Source organism: Girardinichthys multiradiatus, chromosome X (genome assembly GCF_021462225.1).
Source record: "Girardinichthys multiradiatus isolate DD_20200921_A chromosome X, DD_fGirMul_XY1, whole genome shotgun sequence".
In the NCBI taxonomy this organism is placed as follows: domain Eukaryota; kingdom Metazoa; phylum Chordata; class Actinopteri; order Cyprinodontiformes; family Goodeidae; genus Girardinichthys; species Girardinichthys multiradiatus.
In genome coordinates, this window is record NC_061817.1 from 30,011,743 (window position 1) to 30,034,841 (window position 23,099).

The 23,099-nt window shown below is 39.9% G+C and overlaps 2 protein-coding genes across 2 annotated transcripts in view; one reads left to right on the top strand and one right to left on the bottom strand.

Moving 5' to 3' along the window:
- Positions 1 to 23,099, bottom strand: part of LOC124863422 (histone-lysine N-methyltransferase EZH1-like) — a 23,758-nt gene continuing 659 nt past the window's right edge. The window contains exons 2-20 of the mRNA XM_047357787.1: positions 19,527 to 19,711; positions 19,264 to 19,389; positions 18,925 to 19,047; positions 18,638 to 18,755; positions 17,157 to 17,375; positions 16,566 to 16,668; positions 12,572 to 12,735; positions 12,348 to 12,439; positions 12,095 to 12,257; positions 10,118 to 10,302; positions 7,772 to 7,863; positions 6,862 to 6,890; positions 6,636 to 6,761; positions 4,949 to 5,127; positions 4,760 to 4,855; positions 4,571 to 4,652; positions 1,976 to 2,056; positions 1,812 to 1,896; positions 1 to 1,670 (exon numbers count right to left, since the gene is read on the bottom strand). Coding sequence (XP_047213743.1) covers positions 1,610 to 1,670; positions 1,812 to 1,896; positions 1,976 to 2,056; positions 4,571 to 4,652; positions 4,760 to 4,855; positions 4,949 to 5,127; positions 6,636 to 6,761; positions 6,862 to 6,890; positions 7,772 to 7,863; positions 10,118 to 10,302; positions 12,095 to 12,257; positions 12,348 to 12,439; positions 12,572 to 12,735; positions 16,566 to 16,668; positions 17,157 to 17,375; positions 18,638 to 18,755; positions 18,925 to 19,047; positions 19,264 to 19,389; positions 19,527 to 19,711 — 2,309 coding nt within the window. The 3' untranslated portion in view covers positions 1 to 1,609. The remainder of the gene's footprint in view (positions 1,671 to 1,811; positions 1,897 to 1,975; positions 2,057 to 4,570; positions 4,653 to 4,759; positions 4,856 to 4,948; positions 5,128 to 6,635; positions 6,762 to 6,861; positions 6,891 to 7,771; positions 7,864 to 10,117; positions 10,303 to 12,094; positions 12,258 to 12,347; positions 12,440 to 12,571; positions 12,736 to 16,565; positions 16,669 to 17,156; positions 17,376 to 18,637; positions 18,756 to 18,924; positions 19,048 to 19,263; positions 19,390 to 19,526; positions 19,712 to 23,099) is intronic.
- LOC124863421 (receptor activity-modifying protein 3-like) overlaps positions 22,837 to 23,099 on the top strand; it is an 11,774-nt gene continuing 11,511 nt past the window's right edge. The window contains exon 1 of the mRNA XM_047357786.1: positions 22,837 to 22,970. Within this exon, the coding sequence (XP_047213742.1) occupies positions 22,920 to 22,970 (51 nt within the window). The 5' untranslated portion in view covers positions 22,837 to 22,919. The remainder of the gene's footprint in view (positions 22,971 to 23,099) is intronic.

The window sequence follows — 23,099 nt, forward strand, 5'->3', positions numbered from 1 at the left end:
TAAAGTATAAAGTTAAACTTTTATTTTTATAGGCATACACTGTACACAGCATTAACCTCCATGTTGTTCATCTCGGGGAGATCTCATTTGAAATTAGCATGCTTTCAATGTTTCAGAGATAAGTTTACAGTGCCTTGCAAATGTATTCACATTCCTCGTGGTTTATTTTTGAATTTTTAATTTTACAGAAACTTTAATGTGTTTTATAGTGATTTTATTTGATAGACCAATACACAGTAGTGTAAAACTGTACAGTGAAAGGACAAAGATAGATGGTTGTCAAAATATGTTTATAAAAATAAAAGTGTGGTGTTCATATGTTCCTCTTTAATCTGATGCCCCTAAATAAAATTCATTGCAACCAATGTCCTACATGCAATACATTTTGTGTGGAGGAAAACTAACATAACACATCACCCTCAGTGTACTGTCCACATTGTAAAACATGGTGGTGGTAGTGTCATGCTGTGGGGATGCTATGCTTCGTTAGAGATAGGGAAGCTCATTAGAACTGATGGGAAGATGAAAAGATCAAAAATATTGAGTTGAGATTAGTGAAAGTTTACTTTTCAGCTGACCTAAAGCCAGTTGTAAACAATAGGTAAAACCTAAATATTTATGTTCAAGATCCTCCCCATCCAGTCTCAGAGCTTGAGCTATTTTTCAATGAGCAATTGGCTGAAATATCAGTCTCTAAGTGAGCAAAGCTGGTAGAGACATACCCCAAAGGTCATACAGGTGTTACTGCAGTGAAAAATAGTCCTTGCATCATTGACTAGAGGGGCTGCACACAGATGCTTGCCACACTTTGTAGATACGTATTTGTATAAAACAAAATCATTTTCTTTCCACAACAATTCACTTCATTGTATTGGCCTGTCACATAAAACCCAAATAGAATACATTGAAGTTTGTGGTTGTAACGTGGTAGTGTAATGTAATGTGAACAAGTTGAAGCAGAGTGAAAACCTTTGCAAGGTACTGTATATTAATATGGACTTCACAAAAAGCATGGTAAGTTGTAGGCTACATTCACATGGGTGTGTCCTAAATGTGTGGAATAACACTGGTAATTTAGCTTTTTCTTATGTCATAACCTTTCTCTGGCAATTATGCAACATTTCACATGCAAATTATTTTAGCTTTTTGGTGAAGAATATTTTGGCACTTTTTTAAATGTTAAAGGAAGACACTCACAATTTATTTTATTACCATGGTCTGATGAAGTTTATATGTCTGCTGTATATACAATGATCTGAGTACCAATTCTAGAATTTTCTCGAGGTAAGACCCGCTCTTTGCCATCTACAAAGTTACATTCAGTCAGTCGGTTTTTCATCTAGTTGCCTATTTTTACAGAACATTGATAAAAATGAGCTTATTTCACGACAGAAATGTGTTAATGCTGCTAGCTTTTCAGTGGAGCAGTCAGGGTATAACATTATGATCCACAATACTAAGTGACTGAACAGGAATATCTTCTGACTGATGCTAAAGCACTGGGCTAACATGTTTAGTTGATGATGTGTCAAAGGACAGCACATGCATTTTACTGATCTACATTATGTATGCTGGAAAAGCTTGCATAATGTACAGAGATATAACAAAGCTAAGTCAGGTCCACCTCCCTCTCTATTCCCACGTACTTCAGAGCATCAGCTTGGCTGTATCTGTGTGTGGAAACATTAAGAAACAGTAAAACAAATTAAATTAAGAAGTAAGTAATTGAACACATTGAAATATGCTTTAGCCTTTTTCCCTAACTTTACTTTTTAATTGATGGGGAGTCACAAAAAGGCCAGTAAAGCTACCTGTAGTCAAAGAAAAGTTCCTCCCCCTGCAGGATAGCTCGCTTGGCAAAGATTCCGATGCGATGGTCTCCATTAACCATCACAACTGCATTGGCGGTAAGAATGACATCAGCAAAAAAATGTCTTTAGAAAACTGGGAATTCACTCTGTAAATGAAAACTCACCTTTGGCGTAGCAGTTGGGATTAACTGAATGATTTGCAAATCGGATTTTGTTCCCCTTTCGTGTAGCATCCACTACAAAATCTGCAGAGACAACATTAAAGGGTTAGTTCAGGTTTTTTGAAGTGGGGTTCAGGTAAAAGTTTATAAGTAATTCATATCATACCAGCAAAATATAACTTTCTTGGGTTCTTCCTTTAATATAAATCCAGATTGCGTAGTTCCAGGGGCTGAGTCCAAGAGGGGCCGAGACTAAAGTGGATTTTTACTATCTTAAATAAAGCCCAGTCTCAAAAATACGATGGTGGTTTATGTGAGCGCCTTTTCAAGAACCATTAAACTGTTGTAACATTTGCATTGGTAATTTAATTTAATCATGCAGAAACTGATGATTAATTACGTTTGAAATAGAGGTATGAGGTGGTGTGCCACCAATGATCTTCCTGGGAGAAACATGTACTGAGAGCAGAGCAAATAAAGTGTTTCTGGTCATGGTAACCATGTGACATGAGAGTAACGGTGTAAATGCGGTGTAAAAAGCAAAAATAGTATTGTGATTTAAGTGAAATCTGTTGGATGGATGGATTGACGCATTGTTTGACTTTTCTATTTGATAATTACTCTGACTAGAAACGCATCATGTTTCATTCTCAGAAAATGTTTCAGACAGGAAAATAGTTGGTGGCACACTACCTCCCACCTCTTGTTTCTGTCTAAATAATCATCGGATTCTGTGTAAAAAAAAAAAACTGATGCATACCTAATGATAGTTTAAAGTTTCAAAACCTAGCATCTGAATATATCACTACTGCTGTGAGATTGGAGTTACTCTAGGACAGAAGAAGTATTCTTGGGCCTTGGCCCCCCTCAGACTAGCCATTAGCTTCTGTGCCCAGAACCAACTAAATTGGATTTATATATACACTGCTCAAAAAAAATAAAGGGAACACTCAAATAACACATCCTAGATCTGAATTAATAAAATATTCTCATTCAAAAGTGACCAAAACATCAGCCAGAAAGCATAGGTACTGAGAAGTGGTCTGTGGTCCCCACCTGCAGAACCACTCCTTTATTGAGGGTGTCTTGCTAATCACCAAAGATTTCCCCCTGTTGTCTATTTCATTTGCACAACGATATTATATCCGGTCCCGGATAAAGCGGAAGACGACGAATACGAGTTTTGGTCACTTTGAATGTTGGTGGTGCTTTCACACTCGTGGTAGCATGAGACGGACTCTACAATCCACACAAGTGGCTCAGGTAGTGCAGCTCATCCAGGATGGCACATCAATGCGAGCTGTGGTAAGAAGGTTTGCTGTCTGTCAGCGTAGTGTCCAGAGCCTGGAGGCGCTACCAGGAGACAGGCCAGTACACCAGGAGACGTGGAGGAGGCCGTAGGAGGGCAACAACCCAGCAGCAGGACCGCTACCTCCACCTTTGTGCAAGGAGGAACAGGAGGAGCACTGCCAGAACCCTGCAAAATGACCTCCAGCAGGCCACAAATGGGGCTTGTGCTCAAAGCCCAACACCGTGCAGAACGCTTGGCATTTGCCAGAGAACACCAGGATTGGCAAATTCGCCACTGGCGCCCTGTGCTCTTCACAGATGAAAGCAGGTTCACACTGAGCACATGTGACAGACGTGACAGAGTCTGGAGACACCGTGGACAGCGATCTGCTGCCTGCAACATCCTTCAGCATGACCGGTTTGGCAGGGGGTCAGTAATGGTGTGGGGTGGCATTTCTTTGGAGGGCCGCATGGCCCTCCATGTGTTCGCCAAAGGTAGCCTGACTGCCATTAGGTACCGAGATGAGATCCTCAGACCCCTTGTGAGACCATATGCTGGTGTGGTTGGCCCTGGGTTCCTCCTAATGCAGGACAATGCTAGACCTCATGTGGCTGGAGTGTGTCAGCAGTTCCTGCAAGATGAAGACATTGAAGCTATGGACTGGCCCGCTCGTTCCCCAGACCTGAATCTGATTGAGCACATCTGAGACATCATGTCTCGCTCCATCCACCAACGTCATGTTGCACCACAGACTTGTCCAGGAGTTGGCGGATGCTTTAGTCCAGGTCTGGGAGGAGATCCCTCAGGAGACCATCTGTCGTCTCATCAGGAGCATGCCCAGGTGTTGTAGGGAGGTCATACAGGCACATGGAGGCCACACACAATACTGAGCCTCATTTTGACTTGTTTTAAGGACATTACATCAAAGTTGGATCAGCCTCTAGTGTGTTTTTCCAATTAAATTTTGTGTGTGACTCCAAATCCAGGCCTCCACTGGTTAATAAATTTGATTTCCATTGATGTTTTTTGTGTGATTTTGTTGTTAGCACATTCAACTTTGTACAGAACAAAGTATTCAATGAGAATATTTCATTCATTCAGATCTAGGATGTATTATTTGAGTGTTCCCTTTATATTTTTGAGCAGTGTACATATATACACTAAAAGAAGATGCCATCAGCCTTATTTTGTCCAAATAAGATATTAACTGACTATAATCTTTAAACATCCTGAACAGTCCATTAAGCATTTTCTAATGAATTTAAATAAAATGTCTTGTAATACAAGCAAGAAAAGGAAAAACCTGCCGTTGTTTAAATTAAAAAGGAAGCTTGACATGTATTTGTCGTAGATCCTTCCTCGTCGGTCTGCCTCATCTTGAGAGATCTGCTGCAGGTAGAAATGAAAGAAAACTTAGTAAGAATTAAATAAATCCAAAGAAATTGTAAATAATTAAACCAATTAAACGGAAATGATATCATATTGCATCGACATGCCTCTCCACAGTACTCGGAGATAAATTCATTCTTCTGCACAGGCTCTTTGATGAATGTTCCCCAACCAGCAACATCTGACGGAGCTAGTAGCAAGTGCTGAAAAAGAAGCCATATGTAGAAGATTACTTTCATGGTGCACAACATCAAAATATCAGACCGATATCATTAGATTCTGGCAATTTGATGAACCTTTTTGAGGCCTCTTTGGATGCTGCAGTTCTTACAGGTCACCACTTTGCTATCCCAGTGGTCCGCAGCTCCGCAGGTCATGCAGAGATCTGGGTCACACTCCCGCACAGCCAGGTAGCACGGACACTGTTTCGTGTTGCACTGGGTTTTACATCGGCAGCCTGGAAAACGGTTCTGGCCTGCAAAACATTGGGTGAAGAAAAGGGAATTTAAGTGACTTTGACTGTGGTAATTTTGTGAGTATTTTAGTAACTACTGAGATACTTGAATTTTCATGCATAATCATTTCTTGGGTCTACAGAGAATAGTCCAAAGAAGAGAAAATATCCAGTAATCGGTTGTTGTGTGGACAAAAATGCCTTGTTGATATCAGAAGTGAGAAGATAATGGGCAGACTGGCTCGAGATGACAAAAGGCAACACGAGCTCCAAAAAACTTGTTACAATCGAGGAATGCGAAATAATATCTCTGAACACACAACATGTCAAACCTTGAAGCAGAGAGGCTACAGCAGCAAAAGACCACACAGCTGCCACTCCTGTTAGCTGAAAACAGGTAACTGAGGCTGTCTGGTCCAGTAGGTCTCGGTTTTAGCTGCAACATTCAGATGGTATGGTCAAAATATGATGTAAACCATCTGAAAGCATTCATCTGTTCCTCCTGTGTATCGGTTCTGGCTGTGGGGGTGGTAGCGTAATGGTGTGGGGGATATTTTGGTACATTCTTGAGCCCTGATCGCTACGTCTAGCACAATAACATGGGATCAAGCTCAACTCATCTCAAACTGGTTTGTTGAACAAAACAATGAGATCACTGTACGCCTATGGCCCCCATAGTCACCAGATCAACTTTGGGATGTGGTGGACTGAAAGATCAACGTCATGGCAGCTGACCCTCCGGGCATATGAAGGAAAACATCGAGCAATAATAACCCAATGTTTTATTCAGAAGAGAAGACTGTCCATAACGAGAAGCTCAGACATAATTTCTTCTCTTTGTGGTGCTCTTTAATCCTCTATTCCTTCCCCCTCTGGGATTTATGTATCAGGCGTTTTCAGGCAGGAAGAGTTTGACTCATAGTGATGATGCTGTATATTAGGCTCAGAGCCTGTGATATCCCTTTGATTCCTCTCCAAGTCTATGGAGCACACAGATGTGGGGCTGCTTCCTGTTTGGCTGGGTGCTTCTCTGCTACGGGAAAAGGCGGCATAACATGGAGGAGGGGGGAGAGTGAACAAGTGAGGGAAAAAAAGGTTCTTTCCAAGCCATAGAAAAATGTTAACTTCAAGTCCTTCTCTTTATCTGTTGTTAACCCTCCGAGGGCAAACTGCAAAGCAAATTCCTCCACCATGTGGCCATTTGGAGAAAAGCTCTTCTGGGGCACTCCTGCTGTAGTAAAAGCCTAATTGTAAATGCAGCTCTGTAGTAAACATAGAACCTCCTATTCCCACCAGAGGATGCTTTGCTTTTCTGGCCACTGCCAGAATACTGCAGTCATTTAACATTCTGCAGGTCTGCTCCTTGTGACTAGAGGGGCTTAAAAACACAACAACAGCTTTCAGCCATTATCATGGTTATGACCTGGAAGAGTAGACTGAATTGCAGGAACCGTTTGTGAGAGGTAGAAATAAAAACACAAATTTTCTGACAAACTGGTGACAGGTGAAGAGCAAAAGGTGACACTCACACTCCTGTCCACACTGGCAGAACTTCTCACAAAAATTCTGGGTCATCACACAGGGGCAGGAGCTGTCACATGGGTGGCCAGGGTGGTCACATGGCTGATAGTTGTACACCTGATTGGAGGAGTTATCTGGAGCAACACGGGAACAAAGCAGAAAAACCAACACTACAAGCTGTACTAAGTGGTCTAGATCAGTTATGTATTAATCTAAAATTTATGATAAATGTACCTTTCTTCAGCTGAATCTTTGCCCATAACCTGCAACAACAAACAATTTAAGGCATTTTACAAAACAGATTTATATACAGAAATATACGGTTTATTCAGTCCAATCATAAGGACAGATTAAAAGTCTGTTACATACTTTGCAATTTAATCTTAGTTATTAAACAATGCAGTCAATTTCATTTTATTATGTTTGTTGGTCAAACCTATTCTATCTAAAGAAACCCAGCCGATTGGATGAGGTCACTGACTTATCACTCCACCTGAATGAGCATGTAGGGACAGTGTACAGTTGATTGCATCAATTTGTAAACTTTGCCGTCATCCCTCATACTGGACATGTTGGTGGCGTCATTATAAAGGAAAGACTCCCATTTAAAGGGGTGAAACCTTCAGCAGACCGAATGAAAATCCAAATTAGTAAGATAAAAAATACAGAAGCACCGGCCCAGAAGAACTTTCTCTGTGATAAAATAGAATTAATGGTAAAAATAATGGCAAAAAAAGCTCTTTTAGTGGCTTCATCTAAGGGAGACACACAGCTAAAATTCAAGCCCCGAACCAGCAGTAGCAACTATTGAAGGAATACCTCCTTCAGTTGCTTTGTCTAGGAGAGAGGCAGGGTTAAACACAAAGAGACAGAGCAGGTGCATCATCTATGCCATACTCTTTCCATTCATAGATGATGGACTGAACAGTGCTGCTCAAGGGCAATTTGTTGCACCTGATTTTATTTAGGGGTATCAGATTAAACAAGGCTACGTATCCTGTATCATTTTCCCTCCATTTGTCAAGTATGCTCTACCCTGTGTTGGTCTAGGACATAAAATAAAAATAAATTACATATCAGGTTGTGTTTGAAATCTAAGAAAATGTGGACACGTTCAATGGGTATGAACACTATTGCAGCTTGCCTGTGCTTCCTTTTCTTCTTTTGGGGCGAGATGTCTCCATCTACCAAAGGGACACGGTGGATCAGAACCTCTTTTGCCGCAAACTCGTAGACCTGAGAGGAAGGTCAATAACAGCCATGTTAACCTACAAACCAATCACACATACACACAGTTACAACAACTTTGTCCTCATAGCAATGACATTGTGTAAGCTGTGTAAACTGAAAAAAACATCTGTCACAAAATGTTCTGCTTTGCTCCATCTTCTGCTTTCAAAACCAGAGCGCTGAGAGCAGACGCAAGAGTATATCCTGCACACACACACACACACACACACACACACACACACTGACACACACAAACCACCTCTGGCTGCCAAAGCCCAGATTTGGCCTCTTCCCCAGGACATAGACACACATAACAGTGCAGCTGGCTTTAGCATTTCACGGAGTGAAGCTGTGGGTGGGACCTTCTGCATATCAGCAGAGCTATGACAGTCCAATACGGAATCTGCAGCTTTTAGACAAGAAGGGGCCTCCAGGATTGGATATGAAATAAAGAGGCTGGATCAATGTCTCTGAAATGGGTCGACACTGTTCCAGGACTACTGATAAAACAAATAATACAAAGAAAAAATTATTAATAGCAGCCCATCAGACACTAAAATGACAGCAGATATGGCCTCTCTCAAGACATGTGTAACTACAAGAAATATCACATCTGGTAAGAATTCCTGTTTATGGGGCCACATGCCATACGCTCCTCTAGTCAGCCCGATTAAGCTACACCATAAAACCACAACCTCAATATGCATGTGTCATCACACAGGAACTGATGGCAATATAACAAAAATCAGTAGTATATTTTCCACTCTGTATCTAAACAAAACACATGTCCTTTTTATCCAAAATAATAAAATATATATATTTGTTGGGTAATTTCTAGTAACCCACAAATGTTAGATGCTAGTATATTGTTCAGTTATATTTGTCTTGGCTTTATTTTATGTATGTACTTTGCCTGTTCTGCTAAAGCATTTCAGATGTGCTGTATAAATCAGAATCAAAATCAGAATCAGCTTTATTGCCAAGTTTGTACAGACAAAAAAGGAATTTGACTCCAGTACACTTTGCTCTCAGTAATAAATAATATATTTTTAAATGTACATATATACACAATTAACTTTACAATGGAATATAATTTGAGATACATGAAAGCGGAGCTCAGTTAAGGTAAGATGATGTTTATTTAATCAACTTTAGCTGAATCTTAATTTAGGTTCGAATTCAACAAATCTCTGCACAACTGTTCTTTAGTTAAAGTCACTTCATCAGAAACATGCACAAAACTCTCCAGAAACCCTGAGCTACAACTGATAATCTGGCAATGCTATTTGTTTTGAAATGTTAAGTTGCTACATTGAAACGTATCCAGCAAACAGTCATGTGAAAAAAATAGGAATCCCTAAAACAGCCTTACTAACATTTTTGATATATAGATATTTAACACCAATTTTAATAATATTGAAAAATTCAAAGACCTTAAAAAGTTCTGTAAAATGTAATAAAATGCTATTTCTGGTGAGGATTAAACAAGGGCACCTAAAGAATTAGTTCCAAAATAAAAGAGCAAAGATTTTACACACAAGAGTATCACATTAGGTGCACATGAATAGAATATCATCAACATTTTGAAGGAGGATTACCTTGTTTAAATTTTAAACATTTTATTTGGTTTGCTCGTGATTGTAGAGGTGAGAGCAAACACAATGGTTTGATCAAAAGAGGCATTTAGAAAGAAGATAACAGCGATAACAACGTTCGAGTCTGGTAAGGGGTTATAGGAAGTCTCAGAATATCCTGACATCAACTATTCCACCGTACAGAAAATAGTGGAGGAAATTCAAAACTCAAGTCTGTCTGTCCAGGAAAGTTCACCCTGAAAGCAGACAGTGAGATGCTAAAAGAAGTCTCCACAACCGTAAAATGCCATGTTAGGGTTTGCTATTGCTGAAATAAAAGTGCCTGTCTATACAATACAGAGAGAAACTGCATAGGTGGAAAAATAAGACTGAAATTTGCCTCAGAAAACACAAAAAAAAAACCAGGACTTCTGGAATAACGTTCTTTGGACACAATAGAATAAAAAGGGATTATTTAGACACCAGAACAGAGGACATGTTTGGCATAAACCAAATACAACATTCCAGGAAAACAACCTCATACAAACTGTGATGGATGCAAAATGTATTGGAGAAAATCTCTTTGAAATGAACATTTCCTAATAAAACTGAATTTTTATTGGGATATGTAAATTTTTTCGCATAACTGTATATGGTTCTTAAGCATGCATGTTTAGAACCTTTACCTGTTTGCAGTTCTTGGTACCAATGAGACGTGCAATGGAGCAGAAGTTGTTAAAATATGTGCCATGTAGCACCCTGAAGAGTGACTCCTCGGCCCCACTCCACTGGACCACACAGCACTCCTGCTGGTCCATTTCATCTTCCCCTTGACGCAGCTTGGTTGGAGTCTGGCAGCGTGAATTCCCCTCTGTTTCACACACATACAACGACAAAAACATGGATTTCTAAACAGACAAGAAAAAAACGTTTCATTCTCTTTGGAAAAGAGCTTAAAACTCTTGCCTGCCTTTAAAAAACATTAAGTTAATAGTTTGTAAAACCAACTTTCATTATAATAACAGTTTTTGGGGTATGTCTCAACCGGCTTTGCAGAACTGTATACTGAGATCTTTGCCCATTCCTTGTTGCAAATGAGCTTGGGTTCTGTCAAATTAGATGGAAAGCATCTCAGAACAAACATTGCCAAATCTTGTACCAAGATTATCCATTGGAAATAGAGCCGGACTTTGACTGGTCCATTCTAAAAGGTGAATTTTCTTTGATCTATACCATTAAATTGTAGCTCCAGCTGTATGTTTAGGGTGAACTTCTCACCCAATCACAAATTTGTTTTGCAGCCTCTAACAAGTTTTCTTCCAGGGGTTCTCTTTGTTGACCTGCATCCATCTTTCTTTGAAATCTGCCGAGTTTCCATGTCCCTGCTGAAAACAAGCTTCCCCACTACATGATGCTGCCGCCATCATGTTTCACCATGTTCGCACATAGTGTTGCACATGTTGGCCAAAGACCTCAATCTTGGTCTCATCTTAATGGATCACTTTCTTTCACCTGCTTGCTGTGTCCACTGTAAACTTGTTTTCAAGGCTTGCAGCAATCTACAAATGTGACTTTCAGCATTTTTAAATAGATTGAACATAGATGTTCAATCTTGGGATGTTGTTTTATAACCAAACCCGGCTTTAAACCTCTCCACAACTTTATGCGTGAAATGTCTGGTGTGGTCCTTGGTGCTGATGCCGTTTGATCACTAATGTTCTCTAATGCACCTCTGAGGCCTTCATGGAACTACTGGATTCATACTGAGATTAAATTACACATAAATGGAAGGTTAGACACTATTAACTGCCATTACTGGACAATCCTATTGCATTTCCATAGACACACATATTTGAAGGAAGCTTTTAGATATTCAAAACTGATGCTCTTCCCATCCAGAGGACAAGGCAGAGAAATGAATGTTGCCTGGCAACAGGCTGAATGGAGCACTGCTGTGGCCACGTGCTCCAGCTTCTTCATGCTCTGCATCCGTCTGCTTAACAATCAGTTTTTCCACATTATCTTTACTTGTGTGAGAAAGTCTGCTGAGTCACTGGCTAAGCACCAGCAATTTCCCGCACTGGCTTTAAGGGAGGAACTAATGGGAGATGAGAGATGCAGGGTGAAAAAGAAGACAAAAAGCCAGAGGAGAGTTCACTTATTTAGCTATTTCTGCTCTCTACATCAAGATGTAATCAGAAAGTTAAAAAAGAGGAAAAGAAAACCAAGCAGAGGAGGACAAGCCTGGGTTTATGTAGAAGATGATTCATGCAATATTGGTTGGTTTATTTTAGTTGGCAGCAGACAGCTGACATTGGGAGATGATGTGAGAGGAGAAAGCAGGATGTGACCTGAAAGCTGCAATATGCAACCAAATGTTTCTTTCTCAGATGGGGAGCAGCTAGTTAGGCAACACAATCACGCAGAAACTTGAAAAATGGGGGAAGGTTATGGTAAATGATGCATCTACTCAATGACTCAGTGCATCAGGTTTCATGGTTGTGTTCATTGTGTCTGCATTGTGCAAACCCACAGGACACACAACTTTAACTGCTTAGATACAAACACATTATCACATTTATTTCAGAGTGACTGAAATTATGGAGTTTTTTCAGCTTTTTTGAAACAGAACAAACCTCTTTTAGGCAAGACAAAATGAATACCTGAGGAGGAGGTGGTTTCATGGTCACTGTCACCCTCCTTGCCTTCCTCAGCAGACCCAGTTGGTCCAGAACCACTGGAACTGGTGGGTCTCTGCTGCTTCCGTCGCCTCCGAGATCTCTGCGACCGTAACATATTGCGAACCACAAACTCTTTAGCTCCTTTCTGTACAAATTAAGTGGTGATAGGAAAAACACAATAAGCACTGAGATATAGAACATATTTCTGAGTACAGAATGCATGGACTGGGTATACCTGTAACAGGAAGCAGTCATCCCCACATGGTTCAGTCTCAATGCGGATCTCCTTACTCTTCCTCTTGTAAACATTGGGTGTTGCATGAAAAGCTTCATGAATAGAGACAATGCATTCTCACTACCTGCTGCACGAATTGCAATATTTAATGCAAATTGTATTAAAAAACTGCAATCATAATATATTTATTCAAGTCTTAAATGAAACAAAGAAAGGGCTATTACGGTGGAGGAAACAGTCGTATTTGAAGCAACGCCTACAGAAGAGCGTGTGGAAGGAATGCAACGACTGCTCCCTCTGCACAGACGTTGCAAAAGGTCCATCTAAGTTGGGGGTGCAGAGAGGGGGAAGCTTTACTGGGCCAGGTGGCTCCAGTAGATCCTTGTACCTGTAAAGAATATGGGAATAACATGTCAAATATTTAGGGAACAGCATGTGAAGATGTTGAAAAATTACATAAAGTGCCATGGAAATGTATTTCCTCCCTTACAACTTTCTTCTGTTTTTGCTTTTTGTCACACTTAAATGTTTCATATCATCAAACAACTATTAATATTAGACAAGGATAGCCTGAGTAAATACAAAATGCAGTTTTAAAATCATAATTTAATTTATTAGGGAGGAAATGCTGTCCAAAACAACCTCACGCAAGGTAAAACATAATTTTCCGCCTTGTTAAATCATGAAATACTTGTAATTAACCACATCTTTTGGCTTCAGTTTCACTATTTACACTCAGGCCTGATCACTGGCAGGCTGGCAGAATCAACAAATCACATAAAGGGGACAAATCATGCTTTTAAATCCTTCCTTTTCACAGTTGTGGTCTATATAAAGTAGAACTGCAGTGCTTTGGTCTGAATTCCTTGTTATTGTTTCTCTACAGGCCCCTCTTTTAATCCTGTTCTGAGGTGCGTTTGGGAGCAACTTGTTTTGGTGCAATCTCTTTAAATGCTACTGAGGCACTTCACACCACGCCCCCCTCCAGGTCAAAGAGCACTCCGCTTTAGCCTTTTTTGTAGTTTGACAACAATTATTTAGTGCCACAGGAACAAGACAGAAATGGCAAAAACAATGCTAAACTGTTTATGTAATAATAATATTCAAATTAAAATAAATATGTATAAAATAAAGTGTGTTGTCATGTCAGCATTACAGGTCCTTCTCAAAATATTAGCATATTGTGATAAAGTTCATTATTTTCCATAATGTCATGATGAAAATTTAACATTCATATATTTTAGATTCATTGCACACTAACTGAAATATTTCAGGTCTTTTATTGTCTTAATACAGATGATTTTGGCATACAGCTCATGAAAACCCAAAATTCCTATCTCACAAAATTAGCATATCATTAAAAGGGTCTCTAAACGAGCTATGAACCTAATCATCTGAATCAACGAGTTAACTCTAAACACCTGCAAAAGATTCCTGAGGCCTTTAAAACTCCCAGCCTGGTTCATCACTCAAAACCCCAATCATGGGTAAGACTGCCGACCTGACTGCTGTCCAGAAGGCCACTATTGACACCCTCAAGCAAGAGGGTAAGACACAGAAAGAAATTTCTGAACAAATAGGCTGTTCCCAGAGTGCTGTATCAAGGCACCTCAGTGGGAAGTCTGTGGGAAGGAAAAAGTGTGGCAGAAAACGCTGCACAACGAGAAGAGGTGACCGGACCCTGAGGAAGATTGTGGAGAAGGGCCGATTCCAGACCTTGGGGGACCTGCGGAAGCAGTGGACTGAGTCTGGAGTAGAAACATCCAGAGCCACCGTGCACAGGCGTGTGCAGGAAATGGGCTACAGGTGCCGCATTCCCCAGGTCAAGCCGCTTTTGAACCAGAAACAGCGGCAGAAGCGCCTGACCTGGGCTACAGAGAAGCAGCACTGGACTGTTGCTCAGTGGTCCAAAGTACTTTTTTCAGATGAAAGCAAATTCTGCATGTCATTCGGAAATCAAGGTGCCAGAGTCTGGAGGAAGACTGGGGAGAAGGAAATGCCAAAATGCCAGAAGTCCAGTGTCAAGTACCCACAGTCAGTGATGGTCTGGGGTGCCGTGTCAGCTGCTGGTGTTGGTCCACTGTGTTTTATCAAGGGCAGGGTCAATGCAGCTAGCTATCAGGAGATTTTGGAGCACTTCATGCTTCCATCTGCTGAAAAGCTTTATGGAGATGAAGATTTCATTTTTCAGCATGACCTGGCACCTGCTCACAGTGCCAAAACCACTGGTAAATGGTTTACTGACCATGGTATCACTGTGCTCAATTGGCCTGCCAACTCTCCTGACCTGAACCCCATAGAGAATCTGTGGGATATTGTGAAGAGAACGTTGAGAGACTCAAGACCCAACACTCTGGATGAGCTAAAGGCCGCTATCGAAGCATCCTGGGCCTCCATAAGACCTCAGCAGTGCCACAGGCTGATTGCCTCCATGCCATGCCGCATTGAAGCAGTCATTTCTGCAAAAGGATTCCCGACCAAGTATTGAGTGCATAACTGTACATGATTATTTGAAGGTTGACGTTTTTTGTATTAAAAACACTTTTCTTTTATTGGTCGGATGAAATATGCTAATTTTGTGAGATAGGAATTTTGGGTTTTCATGAGCTGTATGCCAAAATCATCTGTATTAAGACAATAAAAGACCTGAAATATTTCAGTTAGTGTGCAATGAATCTAAAATATATGAATGTTAAATTTTCATCATGACATTATGGAAAATAATGAACTTTATCACAATATGCTAATATTTTGAGAAGGACCTGTATTTGCAGGTTACTGCTTTGCTGTGTAGTTTCCATAGACAGAATTGACCTCTTAATCACATGAAGTCTTTCAGCAAATCCTTCTTGATACTGGTGGAGGCTGCTGAAGTACTCGTCCTTGAAGTGGGGGAAAAAAAGGAATTTCCCTACAGATCTGGGTAGATTTCCATGAAAAAAAAAATTTAACCAGGCACTACGAAGAGGTTCTGATGCTGGAGGACAATGTAATGAATTGAGTGGGTTAATACACCCAACAACCGAACCGAACTTATCCTCTTTCAGCGTAGGCATACTTGAGCTTGGACTGCAAAATCGCAGCAATAAATAAATATGGCACGACCTTTATAGCTGTTCTGCAGCAAATACTGTGACGTAACAGTTGGAAAAACATAACAGATGACAGAAAAAACTGAACAGACTGAAAAATATGACCCAAAAAGAATATAAAGATATCTCCGCAACACTTGAAGAGACAAAAATTCAACTTATCTCCACTCCTACAGACTCCAAATACACAACAAAATGTATTTAAAGGCTAAAAAAGTGGACCAGTCAATCAACATGAAGATCTAAAAAACCAACACAATATGCCTAGATCTAAAGATCTAACTTAGAACAGATAAGAAAAAAAGTCAGTGAAATCTGTTATGTCTGGAAGGGGTGAAATAAAGAAATTTCTAAAAGGAGAGAGCCATTATCCACAAATGGTGGAAACCAAAAAGAGTGGACACACCTTCTCAGGGGTAACTGGCCTACCAAGATTCTTTTAAGAGTGCTTTGACAACTCATCTAAGAGGACCCAAAATAACCCAGAACAACATCTGAACCTCTGCAGCCTTCACTTGCCTAAGTTAAAGTTAGTTCGTAATGAGTGATTTAACAGAAACAAGAAACTGGATAAAACCTTTATACATGGTAAAGTTCAACTGTAAAAACTGATGAGACAAAAGCTTGATGGCAGTTGTTGCCACCAAGATTGGCACAACCAGTTGGTGGGTTAAGGGGGTAATTACGTTTACATAGGGCCAGATGGCTTTGGAAAGTTTTATTTCCCTTAATAAATGAAATCATTATTTTTGGTATTTCTTTGGCCTATCTTTGTCTGATATTAAAATTTATTTTCATGATCATTGATCATTATATGACGCTTGACTTTTTATGCTTGAATTTCCATACAGGCTGTCGTAGGGTGTCCAAACTTTTTCACATGATTGTAAGTGACAAAACAAGCAAAAACAGAACAAATTTGTAAAGGGCCAAATATGTTTTTACAGGACTGTAGATGTTTCTTCTAAGTTTCTAAGCTCTTTCAGATCCTGATGCAATTACCCTTTGAGAGAGGAACCATGCATTCTTATTTCACCTGTAGCTGCTTACATCTCCATGGTGAACACTAAGCAACAGACTAATGATCACGGTGCAAATAGATCCCAATTGTCTACACTTTTCTTACTTTTCTTTCAGCTCCTCCGTAGTGCCATTGTAGGGGAACATTGAGGCGATGGCTGTAAATATCTTATCGTTCGGGATCCTCTGGCTGCTGGACACATCCTTCACTTTTGTGAAACAAAGCAGGGAGTGTTACACAGTGATCCAGATAAGACCAAACATCAGGTTTTGATACAGATGCACAAACACTGATTATGCAACATGTGCGTTTAAACTTTTTGCAACAAGATAGTTTCCCCAATTCTAAAGGCCAGTTGGTAATAACAAAACTGTTCTTAATAGACGTACTTTCTTGTAATCTTTAATTTAATAGCATCCTTATACATGCATGTTGAGTGGATCCATTTCACTAAGTGTTGGCAAAGTGTGTAGTTTCCACTAAATCCAAGCACAGCTCTGTAACAAGAGTCAGGGCATATCAGTGTCATGAACAAACAAGTTCCCTCAAACAAGGGAAAACAAGGGCAGCTTTAAAGCAACAATGCCGGTTCAAAAGCTGCTGTGGCAGGGCGACCTTGTGGCAGCTGCACAGTGTAAAAAAGAAGAACAGTATGTGCCTTGTTCACGCTGAAGCACTCCAAACACAGAGACTCACCCTCAGTAGTGCCTCTCCTTTTTCTCCTGATTAATGTTCCAGCTTTAGTCTCTTCTGAGCCTTCCACTGAGCTCCTCATCATCCTCTCTTCCTCTTTCTTCACTGTAACCTCTGCTGCTGTCACCCCTGCCTCCTCCTCTTCGTCTTCGTCGTGGTCAGAATACTGGCTCAAGGCATCCACGAGCTCTTTAAAGATCTCGTCACTGATGAACCCACCCTCTGGGACAAAATGTAAAACCCAAAAACTGTGAAAACTGAATTTTTTAATTGTCTTAAGTAACTGTTCATGCATACTCAGTAAAATAAAATAAGTTCTATTAATTCACATGAAATACATCTACAGTATATATATATATATATATATATATATATATATATATATATATATATATATATAAAATGCCTTGCAAAAGTTTTTATAAACCTTAAACGTTTCCACATATTGTGTGATACACCAACATAAAGTGGTGCATGCTTGAAATTGTAGGGAAAACATATATTTAACTATGGTGTGGATTTGTGACCAACTGTCTTCAGACATCAACTAATTAGTAAATAATCTCATTAAATCGAATCCATACATTTGGATCAATACAGTTTTTCAGTGGACTCGGAGGTTTGTTAGAGAGGATTAAAGGATAAGTAGCATCATGAGGACCAAGGAACACAGCAGACAGGTCAGAGATGAAGCTGAGAAGAACTTTACAGCAGGGTTGGGTTATAATCCAATATCCCCATCTTTGTGTATTTTATGGAGCACTCTCAATAAACCATCCTAAAATGGAAAGAGTATGTGACAACTGCACAACATCAACACACAGACATCCACCTGAACTGACAGACTGGCAGAGCATTCATGAGAGAAACAGCCAAGAGGTCTATGGTAACTCTTTAGGAGAGGCAGAGATCCACAGCTCAGGTGGGAGAATCTATTGACAGGTCAACTTTTTCATTTGCACTGTAGTTTGCCAAAGGCTATGTAAAGGATGCAGCAAACTCGTGTGCTCTGTTCAGATTAAAAATGTAAGTTTTTGGTCTACAAATGAAATGCTATGTGTTACAAAAAACTAACACTGCATGCAACCCTGAACGTAAGCCGGTCAGAGTAGATGGGAAGATGGATGTAACTAAATACAGGGCAATCAAAAAGAAAACCTGTTGGAGGCCACATAAGATTTGAAACTAGGGTGGAAGTTCACCTTCCAGCAGGACAACAACTAAATCTACAATGTAATGGTTCACATCAAAGCACATTCAGGTGCCGCCCAATGGATGCTCTTCATCCAATTTAACTGAGCTTAAGCTATTCTGAAAAGAAGAATGGGAAAAAAGTTCAGTCTTTACATGTGCAAAGCTGGTAGAAACATATTGCTAGACATTTGCTGCTGTCATTGTAGATTAGGTAAATGTGAAAAAAGAATCACAGCAAGTATATACATTTTAAAGGCACTGCTTAAAACAGTATTTCATACAACTCACACCTCTGTCACCATGTACACCATCATAGTTGTCGATGAGCTCCTCCAAGAAGGCTTCGTCCTGTTCAAGCACCTCATCACCCATGTAGGGAATGTTGTGGAGGAATGTCTCATCCTCTACCTAGAAAACAAAAAACTATTTTAATATGATGCTGCTCCTTTCAACACCATAACTTTAGCTGTTTCCAAGTGCCTCAAACCTTTTAACGAATACAATTACACGTTAGTCATAAATAACTGATCAACTGTGAGGATAAAAATAGTAGCACTGACAAAATGGCATATCATACCATGAAGTTGTTTTGCAGTGGTGACCACGAGTACATAAATGGGATCCCTGCCACTGTAGACAGAGGTTTCATGGAAATGGCCTGAGAATTAAATCCTGGGAAGCCAAACTCCACTGTACACATCTAGAAGAGGACCAGAGGTGAGCTGCAGATGACTATGCTCTGAAGAACTCTTTGAGATAATTATAATCTTATGCAGAGGCTGTTTCAGCTCAGGGAAAATGAATGCAATTCAGTAAAACTCAACAGCATGTGGGAACAGAAAGATAATGCTATATTTCCATACTGCATGGATTATGAGCCCACTCATGATTGCTCTTGTTTCATCAGAGAACATACCGTCTTATTTGCCAGAGATCCACTAAAGGTTGAGACAGGAATGGCCTGAATCCTGAGCTTGGACCACTCTGTGTTCAGGAGATTAGTCTGCAGCTCAATTTTTTGCCTGTTGGACATGAACAAACTCTGGAAACAAACACAAAAAGACCAAATCACATAAAACTGAAATGAAGGCTATAAACCACATACAAATACAGCAATGTTTTTCCAACATGCACGGAAATAAATCTATCAGCCATGTCTCAATGACTGGCTTAACCCACCTTGACTTCGTCTACTTTTTTCAGACGTTTTGACTGGAGTAGACGCATGTACTCAGACTTGACCCTCCTTCTCCACTCCAGGAGGCTGTGGGAAGTGGTAAAGAAGCCAGGCTCAGGACTTGGAGTTGATGGGACAGCACTGGTGCCAGAGGCCATGGTTGCAGCAGCTGTTTCTTCCATTATTCCTTAAAAAGTAAAAAACAGCATTCAGCAAGTGAATTCAACCTCGTAGCAGTTTCAAGTTTCACATTGTTGGCCTTTCTTTTGGCCTCATAAAAAAAGAAAAACGTGTGAAAGGACAAAAAGTGGTCATAACTCAATTTAAATCAATCCATTTCATTCCAGTACAATCCAATCAGCAGTGGTCATATTTTTACATAGACTCATTATCAGCATGAATTTCCTATTATTGTTTGGGTTTATTGCATTTCAGACATTTTTCAGGTTGGACTTATGCTACAGCAAACAACTTGAATTTAGTGCATAAACTTAAATTTAATGCACATTTTCTCTAATAGTAACAGGTTCAAATTATACAGGCTCCATTATATAGATATGTCAACCAATATCTGATTAAATCGATGTTAGCAAGAGAGAAACCCCAGGCCTTCAATGAGGCCCTGGCATAATTCTAGCAAGATATTTCACCATTCCTTTTGGCAGAAGTGGTAGGGCTTTTTTTTTAAATGTTACAGATTTGAATTTAAAGTATTGTCTAAAATTCTGAAAGGAGATAGAAGTTGGGGGCATTTCAGAAACTTAGTGTTACATTGATTTATCTCTTCCAAAACTAGTTTTGATGTATGTTTGGGAACGCCCAACTGTTTCAAAGTCTCAACTGTCACTGTCAGACCAGAGGAAAATGATGGATATTTAGGAACAACCTGGAAAATGTCAGGACACCAGCATCACTGTACACAATAAACTGAGTTTAACATCATGTTGATGAAGAGGACCTTGAAGTAAAACCAGGATTTGCAGCTACCCACATGGACAAACCAAATTGCTTCTGAGCAAACACATATTTACCAAACAAGACAAAGACTGAGCTATTTGGCACTGTGGAAAGAGGAATATTGGAGCAGCCAGGTTGAAGCTTTCAAACCTAAGAACATTGTACCAGCTGTCAAGCATGGTGGTGGTAGAATGATGCTGAGGGTCCAAGGTAGCTGGCAGAGGTGTTGTTGGTTCTCGCAAAGTGCGTAGAATAATAAAGAAGGATGGCTACTCCCAGATTATTTAACTGCACCTCAATACAACAGCTGGATGGCTGAAACCTGGACTCAACTGGTTGTTTCATTAGGACAAGGAAACCAAATGAAGATCAGAACTGGTTTTGGAATAGATAAATGAGGCTAGCATTAACCAGAAAACACACTTTGAAAGCTACAACATGTACAACAGACATTTTTCCAAACATTAGTGAGTATATACAATGCCGTTCAAAAGTTTCAGACACACTTTCTCATCTAATGATTTTCTTCATGCTCATGACCATTTACATTGTACGTAGGTTGTCAGTAAAGGCTTCAAAACTGTGAATGAACACATATGACCAAAGTCTACCTGACAAACAGACCACAGTTTGTGAGACTGAAGGGTTGTGTGTCTAACCATATAGTCAGGAGCACAGGAGCACCAAAGGGGACTGTACTCTAACCATTGCTTTTCACTCTGTACACCTTAGACTTCCAGTACCAGACAGACTCCGGTCATCTGCTAGCTCGGATGATTCTACAGTTGTGGGGTTGATCAGAGATGGACAAGAAGCTGAGTACAGGAAGCGGTTGGGCTGCTTTGTGACATAGTGTGGAAACAATCATCTCCTCTTCAACGTAAAAAGAACAAAGGAAATGATTGTAGATTTGAAGAGAAACAAGAATAGTTCAAACACTATTTCCATCATAGGAGAAGGTGGTGGAGGAGTATAAATACCTCAGTGTTCACCTGGACAACAGACTGGAGTGGAGATGCAACTGTGAAGCTGTCTACAAGAAGGGACAGAGCAGACTGTACTTCTTGAGGAAACTTAGGACATCCAGTGTTTGCAGCAAGATGCTGCATATCTTCCATACATCTGTTGTGGAGAGTATGATCTCTTCAACCATCATCTGCTGGAGTAGCAGCATCAGAGCCAGGGACTTAAAAAGCTCAACAAGCTAATAAAAAAGGCTGGCTCTGTTCTGGGGACTCCTCTGGAGAACCTCTGGAGATCATTGTGCAAAGAAGGATTCTTCATAAAATGAAGAACATTATGGAGAACCCTGAGTATCATCTTCATGAGACTGCTGTAAGACAACAGAGTGTCTTCAGTCAGAGGCTTCTTGAGATCTGCTGTAAGACAGACCGCTACAGGAGATCCATCCTGCCCACAGCCATCAGCATCTACAGCAACTCTTTGTAGCTCTGCATAATATGAGCTACATCAACATTTCATTTCCCTTTGGGATTAATATGGTATTTTTGAATTTTAATTTAATATGGAATTATGTAGCAGACAAAAATTTTAAAAGAACTCTAATTATGTTTTATATTTTATATTTCTCAAAGTAGCCGCCCTTTGCTGTGATGAATGAATATTAACCTTTGGCCGTCTCTCAATTAACCTCTGGGAAGTTCTTTCAAGACTCTTTGGAAAACCACTTTAGGTGACCACCTCATGAAGATCATGGAGAGAACACCAAGAGAGGAAAGCAGTAATTAAAGCAAAAGGGGGCTATTTTGAAGAATCTAAAATATAAAAATGTTTAGTTATTTAAAACTTTTTGTTTACTATATAATTCAATGTGTGTTCATTCACAGTTTTGATGCCTTTGTTTAGAATCTACACTGTAAATAGTCATGGAAATAATGTCTCATTAAGTGAGACAGTGTATCTAAAACTTTAGACCAGTAGTGTATGCATATCTTTGACCCCCAATACATTTTTGGTAAAATACACAATGAAGCCAGGCTTGTACACAATTATTGTTTTTAAAATTAGTTATTCAATGTATAGTCATTCCATCCTTAAAAAAAGGTTCATGTGCACTTCAATCAACATTCGGTCCAGTATGATCCTAATTAATGTACCGTACTGTTAAAGTCAGATCATATAAGATAGTATAATGCAAATCGGTAAGAAAAAGCTGTCAAAGGAATTTTTCTTCAACAATCTTTTCGATGATTTAACACAATCTTTTTTTTTTTCCAGAAAAATGCACGTTCCCATTTACCCTAAATTTAACCCTCTTTGAAATAGTGCCCCCTACTGTTTGCAAAACAAAACTGACATCCTCTGAAGAAAACAAGCCTACCGCACGGGCGATTTAAACTGCAGCATGTTTTCAGCTCATTTCTGAGGGCGACCATTACAAAAGCAGTTGACAATCATTATGGCCTGAGTTTGTCAGCATGGAGCATCCACATTGCTACAAAGTGGGCGTGCCTCATCACAGCAGAAAAGTGCGTAGTACAGTTTTTCTATGCTTCATCATGGCCTGGGTGAGCATCAACATCACTGTTTGCGATAGAACGCCATCAAAAATAAGCACAAAGGCAAAACTTGGCGCCGAAAACTGCAATAGGATGTTT